The sequence below is a fragment of the Triticum aestivum genome, chromosome 2A (genome assembly GCF_018294505.1).
Source record: "Triticum aestivum cultivar Chinese Spring chromosome 2A, IWGSC CS RefSeq v2.1, whole genome shotgun sequence".
Taxonomy (NCBI): Eukaryota; Viridiplantae; Streptophyta; class Magnoliopsida; order Poales; family Poaceae; genus Triticum; species Triticum aestivum.
This window is the reverse complement of record NC_057797.1, coordinates 4042445-4060821: the sequence shown is the minus strand read 5'-3', so window position 1 is coordinate 4060821 and position 18377 is coordinate 4042445. Positions and strand designations below refer to the sequence as shown.

The window sequence follows — 18377 nt, the reverse complement described above, 5'->3', positions numbered from 1 at the left end:
GGATTCTATCTTGTCATTGTTGTTGGGATCTATTGGATTCTTGTCGTTGTTAATAGGTAGGAAGCTCTCCTTACTTCGACAGAATCAGGGACGCCTTCTTTCAGATTCAGTCAATCATCCTGTTTATCATTCGTTAAGTAGAGACTCACTATCAATGTGTGTGCAGGTTTCCAAAGAAACAAATACTCAATGCCATTTGGTGGTTTTCAGTGTGCCAATCTCTACATTCATAGTACATCATTGAGTTTTACCTTCAACTAAGACTGTTTCCATAGTGGTGATTATTTATTTAATCCATTGTTGCTTAGATTAGCTCTAACCATTTTGCAGCCTTCTACTTCTCTTATTTAGATACTTATTTATGTACTCCTATTTTTCCAATGGTTTACTTATTATTGTGTGTAATTTAATGTGAGGCGCTGCACTCATTTGCTCCGGCATTATCAAGATGGAGGACAACATCATGGACGGCTGGAGCTATGATTAGATTTGTCCAAGATACAACAGTGTTCCTAGTTATTATTCTGGTAATAGTCTTCGATTTCCATGTGTTAACTGTTTGTGAAGGTGGAAACGATAGTAATGTTCTTAGTGATGCTCTTGCCCTTTTGATTCATACATTGCTAAAGTGACCACTGAGCTCTAACCACTTTGATTCATAGAGTGTTAAATTACCCACATGCACTCTTGTTGTCACAGTTCGTAAATTGCTGAATTTCCCATTAGGCCACAACCACATATGTTGTATTGATCTATCCTACCATGCTTACATGTGGTAAAGTTTTCGAACTGAAAGTTCCTAACTACTGTGTGAAATTATCAACATTTGGTTTGCTCCTGTCTCTTGGAATGAGAAGTTTTAGCACTGTGTATGGAAGAAAAAGTCTTGCGCTCGCTTGGACCTTTTGACAATACCATAAGTATTTCTTAAGCACTTTTTTCTCTTCCTGAGAGTGTGGTGCTTAAGACATGATGTATACATGTCAAAATGATGCTTTATTTTTCTCTGGGTCTGTTTATGTTTGTTTTGTGACCTGAAGTAGTATATTGAGTTGTAAGGGAATACTTTCAAGTCAAAACTTTTCTTTGTAATAGTCGTAATCTAGCTGGGCAACAAATGTTTCTGAAGTAATGCCCCTTTGTAAGAAGTAATGTTCCTTATTTTCTGGGTAACCCGTCACTACTTGCATCATATCAATGTATTGTGTGTTAACAGTTCATCTTGTTATTTTCTTTGTAGATTCAGAACATATATGGATGATTATATGGGTGTGTGGCAAGTATATTGCAATGATGAAGATGTACTGGATCACGATGATGATGACGGATGCTTTCAGTTTTAGTTAAGTTTTAGGGATATTGTTCCTGTTGGATGATGTTCCTCGGTTAAGTTTTAATTAAGTTGTAGGGATATTGATGGATTCTTTCAGTGAAGTCAAGAAAACATTTAGATTATGCATCACATTTCGATGATGTTCCTCCTGTAATATCAACTATTGTAATCCAGCAGTTTTGTTCAATATATGAATTATTCCTCTCATTGGTATGTTATTTTTTCCTCACTTGATCATCCTTATCACCATTATGTGGAGCATTAATTTAATTTCTACAACATAATAATATTGTTACATTTTATATGTAAAAAAACACATGAAACGTTGCAAATTCTCTGTTGCCAAGCAATGAGATTTGGATTCCTGTATAGTAATCACCAACATATACAACTGTTGTAACAGCCGGTTTTATGTGTTGTACTCTTGCAACGGTCCCTTTTACCAACGAAGGCATAAGCGTTGCATTATGCGCCAGCAACACTGGATAAGGCTACGCATCCCAAACCGTTGGTAAAGAGCTTAGCAACGCATATATGGACATTTAGATATGAAAAAATGCGTTGTTATAGTGGGGGTCCTGTTGTAGTGCCGGCGCCGTGACCAGCCGCGCGGGCATGACCTGGGGCATGATGGAGCTCTTAACTTGGTTGACCAGGATAGGATCCGCCAAGAGGTTGAGCGGGGGGCTCAACAGGCAGCTGAGCAGGCGGCTCACCAGGCTTTTTCGGTTTATCCGACGACCTCTGTTGAGGCAGGCGTGGCCACAAGGACAAAGGTGTCCCTTGTTTGGTGTTGGCTCTGCGTAATGAGCGTTTGCCAAAGGATTTTAAGGGGCCTCGAAAGGTGCCTAATTACACGGCCGACTTACAGCCAGGGGCATGCATTGAAAGCTATGAGATGACCATGGAGCTACTGAAGATCAGTAACGCGGCAATAGCCAAGTACTTCACCACGATGTTAGATGGAACGGCTCGCACTGCGCCACATCTCTGTGGATGAGGGCTGCTGCTGGGTAGCCGGAGGCGAGCGAGAGAGATGAGAGACACTGCGCCACATCTCTAGGATAAGGTGAACGTGGGGTGCAGCATGGCCGCATGGCCACCGCCCACCAGCCTACCACGTCACTGATCCATGTGATCTGGTGTTTGACCAATAGGAAAGAAGCATCCTTTTGTGCTTCTTTGTGTGTTTTCTTTATCATATTTCACTCATATTTTACATATCAATCAGTCTATAAAATCTTCTCAAATTTTTACCATGGCTTGAAGATGTCATATGGGGGCACAATGCCAATTTTCAAGCTTTTTCGACTTTGTTTGCATTTTTTGAAATTTAAAAACCAATAAGCTATATGTTCGAGGCCGTATCTCGGCATTCTTATGTTTGAAATTCATTTTCTTTTCTTGGATAATGTCCAAGTATGCACTCAATAGAACAAATAGGATTTATCAGAACAATTTATCTAATTTTTTCATGCACTTAAATGTCCATACAACTTGGGAATTGTCCATCGAGAAATCAACACAAAGTCACTTAAATGTGCAAAAGTAGGTAGAAATCTAGAAAATCCATGCAACTTGGGAATTTCCCATCAAATATAGTCCAATTTCTGTGAGAATTGAAGCGGTACAGTTTTGCACCCTGGTTTTGTACTTCGTTCACAAAATATACCCATTTTGACACTTAGAAATAGAAAATGATACTTGTGTACAATTTTTTAAACTATTTGATAATATTGTTTGTAATTGAAAGAAGCATTCTATGAATCAAATTTGGGCACATTCTAATAAACTACACAATGAATATGACTTCACCTTGGTCATTTGGCTTGAAAGCCATCAAAGTTCATACGCGATAGCCCGTTTTGTGAAGGATTTTTTTTCAAATTTGTCATATTGAAAGTATGGTATTTTTCCTTGCAACTAGTACACATAAAAGTACTCCATGCGAAACGATTACATCTTTTGAATTTCTATACTTTTTTCTTTCATTTTTTCCAAAACGGGGTCAAAATATTCGGCGTGGCTATTCATTGCAAGGGGTTGAATCTCTCAAAATTCTAAGAAGTTCTTCTATATAATGACTACTTGTGCATCTAAAACTATTTTTTTGCTAAGTTTTAGGACAGCTATCAAACACTTGTAGTTCAAATTTGAATTACTTTAGAGAAATTAACATAAAGTCACTTAAATGTGTGAAAGTAGGTACAAATCTAGAAAATCCATAAAACTTGGGAATTGTCCATCAAATATGGTCTAATTTCTGTGAAAATTGGAGTGGTACTGTTTTGCACCCTGGTTTTGTACTTGCTTCACAAAAAATACCCATTTTGACACTTAGAAATGAAAAATGGTATTTTTGTACATAAAAGTTAGAAAAACTATTTGATAATATTGTCTCTAATGGAAATAAGCATTATATGAACCATATTTGGGCACATTCTAATAAACTATGCAATGAATATGACTTCACCTTGGTCATTTGGCTTGAAAACCATCAAAGTTCATACGTGATAGCCCGTTTTGTGAAGGAATTTTTTTCAAATTTGTCATATTGAAAGCTTGGTATTTTTTCTTGCAACTAGTACACATAAAAAGACTCCATGCGAAAGGATTGCATTTTTTGAGTTTGTATTTTTTTTCTTTCATTTTTTCCAAAACGGGGTCAAAATAGTCGGCACGGCTATTCATGGCAAGGGGTTGAATCTCTCAAAACACTAAGTGGTTCTTCGATATAATGACTACTTGTGTACCTAAAAATATTTTTTGCTAATTTTTAGGACAGAGCTATTACACACATGTAGTTCAAATTTGAATTACTTTCAGGAAATTGGCATAAAGTCATTTAAATGCGCAAAAGTAGTTAGAAATCTGGAAAATCCACTAAACTTGGGAATTGTGTATAAAATAAGGTCTACTTACTGTGAAAATTGGAGTGGTGCCATTTTGCACCATGTTTTTTGTACTTGCTTCACAAAAAAAATACCATTTTGACACTTAGAAAGTGAAAAATAATTTTTTGTACATAAAAGTTGGAAAATCTACTTGGACACATTGTTTGTAATGGCAAGATGCACCTATGCGTCTAATATGGGCACATTATAATAAACTATGAAATGAGTATGCCCATCACCTTGGGCATTTGAGACCATATTTTGGCATGGAAAAAGAGTAATTCATATGCCCTAAAATGAAAAAGTTTTCAACATTAAGATTATTCATCTTGTCAAAATGAACAACTTTAGTTTTTGGATCATCTTCATCCGAGGTCGTATGCAATCTCGACACCCAAAACAATGCAGCGAAGTGAATACCCCCTTTTGCCGAGTGCAACACTCGGGAAAGACACCCTTTTGCCAACTGTAGCGCTCGGCAAAGGTCTTTCTTTGTTGTGTATCACTGTTTTGCCGAGTGTTTTGTCCACTACACTTGGCAAAGCACCTATTTACCGAGTTTCGCCTTATTGCCGAGTATTTTTTCGATGACACTCGGCAAAGATATGTTTGCCGAGTGCCCGACGAATTGCACTCGGTAAAGACGCCGACACTCGGCAAAAAGGAATTTTCCAGTAGTGGTTATGATATATGACTCTGAAGTGCGAACCATTTGACTGGCGTATCTTCTTAATGTTTCCAGAATAGTCTAATTATCCTTACATTCTGTAGTAACAAGCTATCATATTATACATAACGGGAATGAAATGGGCATTTACTTTGGTTGTAAACACAAGCTAGGGGTTTCAAGTTGCCTCTTATACAAAGCAAACTATATTTGGTGCTGAATTTACTGGATTTGAGTTGGAATGATTGTGATCTACTCCCTCCATCCGGTATTATTTGTCGCTCAAGCGGATGTATCTAGCACTGAAATACGCCTAAATACATCCATTTCAGTGATTAATTCGAGATGGAGGTAGTATTTTTTAGATTGGTGTACTTCAGTACTCATATTTCTAATTTGTCTTATCATTTATTGCAGCAATTTGTGGAATATTGAGCTGGTACTGACTCATGCAAACTAAAATAGCTCACTGCGCAATACAAGTATTCTTTTTAACTGCCCAATTGAAAAATACGTAAATATCTTGTGAGCAGACATTTTTAATCAACCACGCCGCGAATGGCTATGAGGCTTTCCTACTTCTGCATACCTGTAATACTCTTCTATTTTCATTTCAAATTTGCACCACCTTGGCCATGTGGTTGTGGCTGCTGCACATGCTCTAGGCGACAAGGGAATAAAAACACACTCCCAGTTTTCTGCTCGAATAGACAGAAATTTGGAAATGTGGAGATTGTAGAGATATGTGTCGCCCAATTTTGGTTAGCCCTTTTTTGGCTGGAATTTTGGTCATCACTTTTTCTGCAGCAATTGTGATTAGCTCATTTGTTGCTAGAATTTTGATGAGCTTTTTTGAAGGCCAAGCGCCTCTAGGAAGTCAGAAATTTCGTTCATTCCTTAGGTGATGAGATATTACGCACTCACATGCAATGTTTAAGGAACAAGCATCATAGCTGGTTGCGTACGCCAAGCCTCTGTACTTAGAATAGTGTTGTTTTCAGCTACTTTGGAAGCTGAACTATTATTCTCTTAACTTATTGACCAGCCCAAAGAAGAATTGCCATGATTCTCCAACCATTTAATGTGTGTTGTTGATCACTTTAGTTAACATAGCACTATTGGAAATAATAGGAGTACCTTCAGGTGCTGGTACACATGTAGAATATGGACTGCTAGGAGTTGTGCGTTCGATGATCATGGAGAATGAATAGCATCTTCATGTAACATGGCTTAGATCAGTTTTAGTTTGAAAGTATATGCCAACTCCTGCAGACTTGAACAAAGAATATGAGGCGCGAGTATTGAACAATAGAGAAGCAGGAGAGGAGCAATTGATGACAGGGTCTATCAGCATGGGTAAAAGAAAACTAAGGATAACGTCACCACGTGCAAAAACTATATTTGATCAATGTCACAACAGCAGCAAGATGCATGATATTTGGATAGGAAAGTTATTTGTTAACTTTCTAGTATCATTTTTATGTGTAAGCTAATAATTATGCACTTTCCATTCGCCTCTAGTTTCCTAGAAGTATTCCTCTTTTTGAAGATATTGTTATGTGAAGCATAGTTTCTAAAGAAAACTAAAATGTGCTTGCGGTATTCTTCTTCCTTAAGTTTTTATTGTCATGTAAAATGATAAAAATAGACGGTTCCCAGTAAAAAGAGGATAGGAGCAGTCGGTAGTTGAAGGTAGTATAACTGCCAGGTAGGATTGTTTTTAGTAGGATTCAGTGAGGTGATATAGGATACCAGGAAGCGCCATATCGAATGAATTCACATAATTGTGGACATTTCCTGCCAATTGGCATTATTTTTCATTCAGTAGGGTTGTCTACTGATTCAACTTGCCAGGATAAGAATTTGCTGTTTAATATGTCTACATGGGTAGTGTTGTTAGATGTCTACATTGATGATCTGTATTAGAGCATCCCAATCTAGCAATGGCTTTGTAAGCACGTATTTTATGGTGGTTGTGTTGGCCTTTCGGTCTTTGGGTTGTTGATGAACGTGTCTTAATGAGACAGCGTGCCATTGCTATTTTGGGGGATCAAATCTTGCATTGTGTGAGCCTTGAGACTTGACCTGGACAAAGTTAGCACATCCAAAGATAAAAGGTTTTCTGCTTGCTGCTATAACCAAAGGGTATAGCTTGCTATTCTTACAGCTTGATCCATCTAGAAATAGTGAAGTTTAAGGATGACTGTTATTGAGGTTGCTGGTTAACTGGTTGTATCTTTATTTTGTTTTAGTCTCCCTTGAATAGAACATCTTTTCCCTTATAATGAAATGCATTCAATGACATACATAGTTTAAAAGAATTTTTTTGTGAAATAATAAAAGATATATTTTGGCGTTGAGGATATGTAATTATGTCAAAGAAAGGACATTTGACCTTTGGAATGTACTAATACACTTGCAAAATGAATGAGGGTGGAGTATGAGTCTATTTTCCTATGCATTTGGTGGTAACAGACGTGCGTTGCACGTGCATGCTTACTAGTTTCATTATAAACACAATGAAATTTCGTTTAATGGTTAGCATTTTATGTGGTTGAGGGTGTCATTTTTCAAAACTGCCATGGCTGTTTGTTTTAATTGCTGACAATCTTTCATGAAAACTACCACCGTCTGATGTGCATCTAACTGCCCTAGGGGTGTTGGCCGGAATGTCACCCCCAAAGGGCATCAGCCAGATAGCATTACCATTTGTAAAAGGACACCTAATCATCATGACAACTAAGCATCTCAAACCTCTATGTTACCCATTGTTTACTCCTAAATATAGTTCTATACCGCCATCGGTCCGCCTCATCTTTGGTGGCCTTAGGACTATGGGGGCGTGGTGTATCCCGGCCATTGCCGGTGGGAGTGCTTTGTTTTTAGATGTGTTTTTTAGTTTTGTTACGGTTTGTGTCCTGCTCGGGAAGACGAGGCGGCGGGGGCTCCCTGAAGATGGAATAAGGTTCTCCCCGCCTAGCCCTCGTTCCAGTGATGCATCTAGTATTGTTGGTGAGCGGGTGGAGGTGTGTCTCCGGTGGATCCGCCTTTGGTAGATTTGTTCGGATATGTTCGTGTTCGTCTATGTGTGTGCATCTTAAGGTTTGATCCTTCTGATATAGGCTACTGTTTATCGGCGACGGTTGTTGTTCTGGTGTGCTGGTCCTATGGTTCCTTAGCATGAGGACTTCCCAGCCACCTACTACAACAAGTTTTGCTCGGCTTCGGTAAGGAAGGGGTGATGACGGCGGTGAGCCTTCGGCTTTCTTTAGTGCTTGTAGTTTTTGTTTATGAATCTGGATATAATTTTTGTTATTTTCGGTGTTTGTTGTACTGTTATGATTAAAGATGAATAGATTAGACGTTTTCTCGCAAAATAATAAAAATAAAAATAAAGTTCTATTACTAAATTTAAACATTTTGAAAGTTGTTTGACTAGATTAGTACTCATCTTCGATGACTCATGTGCATTTATCTCTTTCCACGTGTGTCAGCACGGGCCGGAGGATCAGATCAGACCGTTACCATTCCACAAGAGAACCGCCTTCACCGTTGCTGCCTAAAATTGCTGTATAAATACCACCTCCTCGGCTGGATCCAGACTCACACCAGAAAGACACACACCATGGGCCTGCCCATGATCTGGATGGTGGCCACCAGCATGACGGCGGCGTTGGCCTCGTCGTGGGTCGTTAGCGCTCTGTCGCGGTTCGTGTGGAGGCCCCGCGCCATAATCCGAGCGTTCCGGGCGCAGGGCGTGGGCGGGCCGGATTACCGGTTCCTGGTCGGCAACATCCGCGAGATAAAGCGGCTGCTCGTCGAGAGCGTAGGGCTCGTGCTCGACGTCGGCTGCCATGACTACGGCGCCCTGGTGCAGCCACACTTTCGCAAATGGATGGCCCTCTATGGTGCGTTATTATTACCACGCCCACGATTTTGGCCGGCGAATAATTTCTTGTACCACGCAGAACCATTCATCCGCTGTGCGCACTGGTGCAGGACGGACGTTCGTCTCGTGGCCCGGGGAGAGGCCGGAATTGTTCAAACACCGCGTGTCTTAAATGGCCTCGACAATCTTTGGTGAGTCATTTGCATTAGTCACTTACATTCTATTTTTACCAGGAATATGAGCTGCCTGCTTAACCTTTGTTAAAATACTCATAGGTCCACGGAGTAACAATCTGACTCAAAACAGTGTAACAAAACTGAAGGCGGTTTACACTTTGATAGAGCAACTGGACACTGGGGCTCAACGGGCCCTTGCAACTGTCTCCCCTGCCAACCAAGGATCCAACCGTTTGAGTGATGTGCTGAAGAGGTTATCCATCTTACCCTTCAGATTTCAAAAGGTCAAACAATCTTGTGCAAGAGCCGGAGCCCTAACTGCCCGGAGCCGCTTCAAAGTCTGGGTGCCACAATTAGACCCGGCGGACGTAGTCAGGGGTACCCTAGTTTGAAGGAAGATGGGACCCCGTTTGAACAAGATGACTTTATTGCCTGTGTGAGGGGAGTTCGTCCTGAGGCTACCATTCTTGGCAAGGAGACTAACGTCGACAAATATCAGCCGGGTTTTGATATGGAGAATAAGAAGATGGCGACTCCTTCTTATAAAGTGACAGACCTTATCTCGTCGGTTCGCCAACACACTTTTGCCCCGGAAGTTGACCCGGCCGACTTGATTGACGATGAAGCGGAGTTCATTGCTCTGAACGGCTTTGACTGGTCCAATCCCAGCTTTCAACCAGTTGAGAGAGGTGGACTGGCGGGGGAGGAGTCATAGCCGTCTGCATAATCCATCCTTTAGCCTAAGATTTGCTTTAAGAGAAAAACAGCCTAACCTTTTGGGCTCTTAGAGCCTTGTAATAGGTTAGTTTGAAAACTGTATGTTTTGCCTATGCCATCGTGCATAAAATGTTGCATATGACTCTTTGCCCATGATGCCAATATATATGCATTACATCCGTGATCACATCTGTAGTGTTTAATTATGTTTCTGTAAAAGATGAAAAAGTGTCCTGGCGGTTTAACACAGGACGGGTCAAAAACACCCGATATATAACTATGAAATTATCATAGTGGAAAAACAGAACCAGATGAAAGATAAACAAGGCTGAAAAAACTTTTGATTAATGAAAAAACACAAATAAGTCTGTTTATGAATGACAATGTCATACCTGTGTTATGTGAATCTGGATTGCCGGCTTACATGACCCGGACAGTGAGGTTGGTAACCCAATCTTTTTAGAAGTTAATACTTCCATATGCCTCATAACTGTTATGCCTTGGCGATTCATTGTCAAAAAATCCGAGCCGGTTTAATTTAAAACCATACTAACAGTTAAATTTGAGACAAGAAAAACAAATAAGACAAAACAATAGGCTTCGGACAATCTAAATCAAATATATAAATAAAATTTGGAGGCTTCTGATTCGAATACGATCAGCAAACCGGACCAAAGGGGTTAAGCTAATATTCGAATATGATCATATAGCCCCCAGTGTCTTTGGCGTCGCACCGAACAAGAGGGTATCGACAGCTATGTTCTCTTTGGTTCGAATACGGCCTATGTTTGAACAGGAAGCCCCTAAATGACCTTAGAGGTTTATAACGACTCTGATTCGAATATAATCCAAGTCGGACCCAAAAGGGGTGAAGCTATGATTCGGATACGATCAGGAAGCCCCCTAGTGAGTTTGGCTTTTCGCCGACCAAGAAGGTTACGACAGCTATGTTCTCTTTGGTTCGAATACGACATATGTTTGAACAGGAAGCCTCCTAGTGACCATGAGGTTTACAGCTAGATTCGAATACAATCATGAGCCGGACCAAAAGAGTTAAGCTAGATTCGGATACGATCAGACCCCTAATAGTCATTTGAATAATGAGAATAATAAATATATATGATCATTGAGGAGGATAAGGACAGAGGTCCTGCTTTATTACTTATCATAATATATACAACGTCAAAGTATGTACATGATGAGAGCCGGTGGCTCAGGTATAGTATGGCCGAAGCTGAGCAATATTTCACGGCCGGCAGGTCTCCTCCTCCGACTTACGTGAATCTTTGTGCTCTCATTGTTCAAGTTCTTGCTAATCACAAAGGGTCCTTCTCAAGGTGGGGATACCTTGTGTGCATCAGACAGATCCTGAATGAGCCGGAGCACCATGTCACCTTCCTGAAAGGTTCTGGACCTAACCCGGCGGCTGTGATAACGGCGCAGGTCCTGTTGATAAATGCTGATCGGGTTGCTGCTAAATCTCGCTCCTCATCTAACAAGTCAAGTGCATCTTGTCGAGCTTGTTTATTATTAGCTTCAACGTAAGCCGCCACGCGGGGCGAGTCATGACGAATGTCACTAGGCAGGACTGCTTCTGCTCCACAAACCATGAAGAAAGGCGTATAACCTGTAGACCTGTTAGGAGTGGTATTGATGATCCATAGCACTGAGGGTAACTCCTCTACCCAACAACTCGATGTTCGTTGTAAAGGAACCATGAGCCGTGGCTTGAGACCTTTTAAGATTTCCTGATTTGCTCTCTCAGCTTGACCATTGGATTGGGGGTGAGCTACTGACGAAACATCAAGTCGTATATGCTCACGTTGACAAAACTCATCCATAGCGCCTTTGGACATATTAGTGCCATTGTCAGTTATAATACTGTGTGGAAAGCCAAAACAAAATATCACTTTTTTCATGAACTAAACCGCCGTGGCCGCATCAAACTTAGTAACCGGCTCTGCCTCAACCCATTTTGTGAATTTGTCAACTGCCACCAAAAGATGCGTCTTTTTATCCTTGGATCTTTTGAAAGGTCCAACCATGTCAAGCCCCTAGACTGCAAACGGCCAAGTGATTGGAATCATCCGCAATTCTTGAGCCGGCACGTGCGCTCGTCGTGCAAGCTTTGGACACCCGTCGCACCTACTGACCATATCCTCTACATCAGCGTGAGGCGTTAGCCATTAAAAACCATGACGAAAAGCTTTGGCCACAAGAGACTTTGAACCGGCGTGGTGGCCACAATCTCCTTCATGGATCTCACGAAGAATCTCTTGACCTTCTTCCGGAGATACACGTCGTTGAAACGCTCTAGTGACACTGCGATGATATAACTCACCATTGTAAATTGTCATTGACTTAGACCGCCGGGTTATCTGTCTCGCCAAGGTCTCATCCTCTGGCAACTCGCCCCGGGTCATGTAAGCCAAATATGGTACTGTCCAATCTGGAATGACATGAAGAGCCACCACCAATTGCGCCTTCGGGTCAGGATCGGCCAAGTCTTCCTCTGTAGGCAACTTGACAGAAGAGTAATGTAAAACATCTAAAAAGGTGTTAGGTGGCACCGACTTATGCTGAGATCCTAACCGGCTTAAGGCATCGGTCGCTTCGTTCTTTCTGCGGTCAATGTGTTCCACTTGATAACTCTTGAAGTGCCCAGCAACGGTGTCAACCTCACGGCGATAAGCTGACATGAGAGGATCCTTGGAGTCCCACTTGCCTGATACTTGCTGAGCCACCAGATCCAAGTCGCCTAGGCACCGTACCCGTCTTAAACTCATTTCCTTAGCCATTCAAAGACCATGAAGCAAAGCCTCGTACTCAGCTGCATTGTTAGTGCAAGGAAACAACAATTGTAACACATAACAAATTTTTTCACCTCGGGTAGAGGTTAAAACATCTCCATCCCCCGAGCCTTCCAATTGTCTGGACCCATCAAAATGAATCGTCCAATATGTGTTGTCTGGCTTCTCCTCAGGTATCTGCAACTCCGTCCAGTCGTAAATGAAATCAACCAGTGCTTGAGACTTGATCGCGGTACGTGGCACATACTTTAAACCATGAGACCCAAGTTCAATGGCCCACTTGGCGACTCGTCTTGTGGCTTCTCTATTTTGAATAATGTCTCCCAAAGGAGCAGAGCTAACCATAGTGATAGGATGACCCTGAAAGTAATGCTTGAACTTCCGGCTTGCCATGAACACCCCATAAACAAGCTTCTGCCAATGCGGATATCTTTGCTTAGACTCTATGAGCACCTCACTGATGTAGTAAACTGGCCGTTGAACCGGATGTTCCTTGCCATCCTCCTTGCACTCCACAACAATGGCCACACTGACAGCACGTGAGTTAGCAGCCACATATAACAATAATGGCTCCTTCTCAACAGGAGCAGCAAGAACCGGCGGCTTGGCGAGCTGTCTCTTCAGATCTTCAAATGCAGAGTTAGCAGCGTCACTCCAGACAAAGTCATCTGCCTTTTCATCATTTGATACAATGGCATAACCTTCTCACCTAACCGGCTTAAAGCTGCAACACGACCCGCCAACCGCTGAAAGTCATTGACGCACACCAGTTTAGCCAAAGATGTATTTGCCTTAATTTTCTCTGGGTTAGCTTCAATGCCTCTGATAGACACCAAAAAACCCAAAAGCTTGCCAGCTGGGACTCCAAAAACACACTTGGCCGGGTTAAGCATCATTTTGTAGATCCGGAGGTTATCAAAGGTCTCTTTCAGGTCATCTACCAAAGTCTCATTTTTTCTTCATTTAACCACTATATCGTCCACATAAGCATGAACATTACGCCCAATTTGGTCATGAAGATAGTTCTGCATACATTGCTGATAAGTCGCCTGGGCACTCTTAAGCCCAAAAGGCATAGACACATAACAGAAGGCTCCAAATGGAGTGATGAAAGCCGTCTTCTCCTGGTCCTTAACTGCCATTTTGATCTCATGATAACCAGAATAAGCATCCAAAAAACTCAAACGCTAACAACCCACCATAGCATCAATGATTTGATCAGTACGAGGGAGATTAAAAGGACCAGCCGGACAAGCCTTGTTTAAATCTGTGTAATCCACACACATACACCAGGTGCTGTTATTTTTAAGCACAAGCACCGGATTAGCCAACCACTCTGGGTGAAAAACTTCAACAATGAACCCAGCCGCCAAGAGCCAGGCCACCTCTTCTCCAATAGCCGTGCGTCTTTCCTCATTAAACCGCCGAAGAAACTGCCTGATCGGCTTAAACTTTGGATCAATATTGAGAGTGTGCTCAGCGAGTTCTCTTGGTACACCCGGCGTGTCAGAAGGCTTTCATGCAAAAATGTCCCGGTTCTCACGTATGAACTCGATGAGCGTGCTTTCCTATTTTGGATCCAAGTTGGCACTGATAATGAACTATTTGGATGAGTCGCTAGGTACAAAATCAATCATCTTGGTATCATCAGGTGACTTGAATTTCAACGCCGGCTCATGCTCCGTAGTTGGCTTCTTCAAATATGTCATGTCTGCCGGGTCAACATTATCCTTATAAAACTTCAATTCCTCTGTTGCACAAACAGACTCGGCATAAGCAGTATCCCCTTCTTCACATTCCAGGGCTATTTTCCGGCTTCCATGTATCGTGATGGTGCCTTTATAACCCAACATTTTGAGTTGCAGATACACATAATATGGCCGAGCCATGAACTTAGCATAAGCCGGCCGGCCAAACAGAGCGTGATATGGGCTTTTGATCTTATAACCACCTCAAAATTTAACTTCTCAGCCCTAGAATCATACTCATCCCCAAAGGCTACTTCCAGCTCAATCTTACCAACTGGGTACGCCGACTTACCAGGCATTACCCCATGAAAAACAGTGTTGGATGTTTTAAGACTCTTATCAGTCAACCACATGTGACGGAATGTCTCATAATAGAGGATGTTGATGCTACTGCCTCCGTCCATGAGCACTTTAGTGAGCTTATATCCACCAAAACTGAGGCGCCACCACCAAAGCCAGGTGACCCGAATTATCAACCCGGGGAGGGTGATCTTCCCTACTCCACACAATAGGCTACTCAAACCATCTTAAATAACGTGGAACCGCTGGTTCAACAGCATTCACAACCCTTTTATGGAGCTTCTGGTCCCTTTTGCATAGACTAGTGGTGAATACATGATATTGCCCACTGTTTAACTGCTTTGGGTTACTCTGATACCCGAACTGCTGTTGTTGCTGATTACCTTGGCCGGATTGCTGATTATAGCCTCCCTGACTGCCTTGAGGGCCCTGGCCGTGAAATCCGCCACCGCCTGAGCCGGCGCCTAGTCCGTGAAAGCCAGCACCGCCTGAGTCGCCGTCGGGTCTGTGGTTACCATCAAACATGTTGGAATTCTTAAAAGCTTTCATGATCGTACAGTCTTTCCACAGATGGGTGGCTGGCTTCTCCCGAGTGCCGTGTCTTGGACAAGGTTCATTTAGCAGCTGCTCAAGGGTGGGACCTGACCCGCCAGATCGAGGAGGTGGCCTCCCCTTGCGCCGTTAATTGTTGCCCTGTGCATTGGTGTTAGCTACAAACTCCAAACTACCGCTGGCCTTACGTTTATTACCTCCTTGATTCGCCGGGTTGTGCTGGTGACCCCTACCGTTGCCGTTCTTTTTACCCCTCCCTGTCTTCTCTTCATCAGACGCGGGGTCCTTAGTACTGTCAAAATGAGAATACTTGACTAAAGCCGCCATCAGCTGGCCCATGTCATTACAACCACGCTTGAGCCGCCCTAGCTTCTGTTTAAGAGGCTCAAAACGGCAATTTTTCTCCAACATTAAGACCGCGGAGCTGGCATCCATCTTGTCAGATGAATGTATTATTTCTTTGACCAGGCGCACCCAATGGGTTGTGGACTCGCCTTCCTCCTTCTTACAGTTAGTCAAGTCCACAATCGACATGGGTTGCTAACATGTATCCTTGAAGTTCTGAATGAACCGGGCCTTTAACTCTGCCCAAGAACCGATGGAATTGGGTGGCAACCCCTTCAACCAAGTGCGAGCTGTTCCATCCAACATCATAGTGAATTACTTGGCCATTGCCGCATCACTGACCTCCAATAACTCCATGGCCATCTCATAACTTTCGATCCATGCCCCGGGCTGCAAATCGGCTGTATAGTTAGGCACCTTTCGAGGCCCCTTAAAGTCCGTTGGTAGACGCTCATTACGTAGAGCCGACACCAGGCAAGGGACACCTCCTGTCCTTGTGGCCATGCCTGCCTCAACCGAGGTCGCTGGATAAACCAGAAAAGCTTGGTGAGCCGCCAGCTCGGCTGCCTGTTGAGCCGCCCGCTCGGCCTCTTGGCGGATTCTCTCTTGGTCCACCAAGTTAAGAGCTCCACCCTGGGCCGGGCCATACTCGCGTGGCCGGTTACGGCACTGGGCGTTGCCTGACACGGCCGCTGAGTCCATATGCCTGCTATAGCTCGGGCTCCGGCTTAGGCGAGGGGTTGAATGGATTCTGTCTCGACTATAAGAATACGCATCCTGCGGTGCCAGAGCCGTTTGAAGAAGTTCTCTGACCCTTCGGGTCTTGATCGCTGTTGGGGAGTCGCCTTCCATCGGGAGAGCCGCCAAACGAGCTGACGCAGTGATCAGATTCTCCAAAGGGTTAGAAAAGTGACCTGGTGGTATCGGTGTATAATAAGGTGGAGCAGTATTCACACGAGGGGGTTCCATGGCCCGCGGCTGGACCGGTGCCCCAATCCCGGGCGTTATGATCCGGTTTGCCTCCGGCGGGTTACTGGGACCAGCCCCAGGTGTGTGGAAGAGGTTCCTAGGATCATAAGTCAGAGGCAGACATGATTGAGTCTTTTGGTGTCTTCTCTTCATGACCTTGTTTGACGCGTTTAAATCCATCGAGAGCCGGAAAGTCTTTGCTTGAAGCTGCTGAGCACGAGCATCTAGAACCGCCCGCTCTGCAGCTATCCTGACGTCCTTTGCCGCCAATTCTTCCTTGGTTTTTGCTACATCCTCGCTTAACCGTGCCACCTCCGCATAATGCTGAGCTTTGTCCACCGGTTCAACCACGGCGGTCAACAGGGTCGTCATCCTATCCATTAGATCCATCACCGCCTGAGCCGGCGAGCGTGCGGGGTCTCCTGACCCGGCCACTGCCGACCCGGTGGTTACCGTTGCCGCAGCCGTAGAATTCTGACCGGGTTGAGTGCCAGCCATGAAGATTCCGGCTCGATTTGGCGGCTCAAGGGGGTCCGGAATACTGCTGCCATCGGAACAGCCCCCAAGCCCGTCGTCTTGTAGTTGATACAAAGAATCTGTCTCGCCCGTGGACGACTCACCGTCAGAGTGAATAGTCGTCTCACCGCCATCCTCCGATCCTTCAGAAAGGTCCCCACCATGGATGCAACCCACGAAGGCACACCTCACGGCGGGTTGAGCCCGCTGAGCCGTCTCGATGGTATCGGTGCAGAGGTCCGGCTCAGGACCCGGCTCACCGATCCAGCCGATGAAGACGTGGATTCCACCGAAGGGGACCCAGTACCCGTACTCAATTGAGCCGGCGTTGGGGCCCCAGCCTTCGTCGTTGATGTAGAGCTTATCGCGACGACTCTTGGTCATCCGGCCCACAGCGTACCCTTGAGCCCTTCGAAGTTGCCCTTCAAGAACTCAAATCCACCGTGCGCTGGCCCCACGGTGGGCGCCAACTGTCGTGGAATTGTCACAGCAGATGTCCTAGCAAAAGGACTTAGTCGTAGGGCCATCGCAGCTAGGAAGCTTAAAGGAGTTAATCGGGACAAAGGACACGAGAGATTTATACTGGTTCGGCCCCTTACGGTGAAGGTAAAGCCTAGTTGGGTCGTCCCCTTATATACATGGGTTGACGCCCTACGGCCTACAGAGTCCCGGCTGGCTCATACAACATGTCCGACTCGGTGACGTCTTTCATATGCCTTGCTTTACAAGTCTTATAATACATGGCGGTTTATACTCTTGGGCCTTAAGCCGCCTCTGGGCTTCGGCCTATTACAACCTTAACATAAACCGACACCTTGTGTACTCTTCGGGCTTCCTTTAGTTGACTCGCCATTGCTATTGACCCGGCCCCTTCTGGGCGGGTCATCCTGGTAATCATATCCCCAACATAATGTGTATGAAAACAATAGATATCAAAACATATATTTGAAAAACAATGCTAGTCATGTATTCAGAAAACATTAAAGATGTATTAAAATGTTAAGAAGTGTATACACAAATGTCTGGATGTATTAGAAAACTGTAAGATGTGTACGAGAAAAAGTAGACAACAAAATATATATTAAAAAAACCGGTAGTCATGTATGTGAAAATGTTACAACTTTACAACAAAAATATGTAACAAAAACATACAAGGCCTACGGGAAAAATAGGCATCAAACTATATTACAAAAAGATGTTAATTAAGCATTTGAAGATTGTTAAATATGTACTAAAAATTGTTGTTGACTTTTATGAAAAAAATTGCAATAAAAATGTGGACATTTGAAAAAATATACCAAGAAAAAACATACAAAAAACAAAACTGAAGGGAAAACGAAAAAAAGAAGAAAGCAAAGAAAAACCATTGAAAAAAAGAAAAAATACAAAGAAAACAAGAAAACAGAGGCAGCCATCAAAGAAAAAAAACAATGGAAAAAGAAAAAAATGAACTAAATATGT

At 43.3% G+C, this 18377-nt stretch overlaps 1 protein-coding gene across 1 annotated transcript; it reads left to right on the top strand.

The window, feature by feature from the left end:
- The first annotated feature begins 8512 nt into the window (after positions 1-8512).
- On the top strand, positions 8513-8955 carry LOC123186859 (cytochrome P450 709B2-like). The gene is made up of 2 exons (XM_044598534.1): positions 8513-8802; positions 8894-8955. The coding sequence occupies exons 1-2, from the start codon at positions 8520-8522 to the stop codon at positions 8953-8955; spliced, it is 345 nt and encodes a 114-aa protein (XP_044454469.1). The 5' UTR covers positions 8513-8519.
- Positions 8956-18377: the final 9422 nt, after the last annotated feature.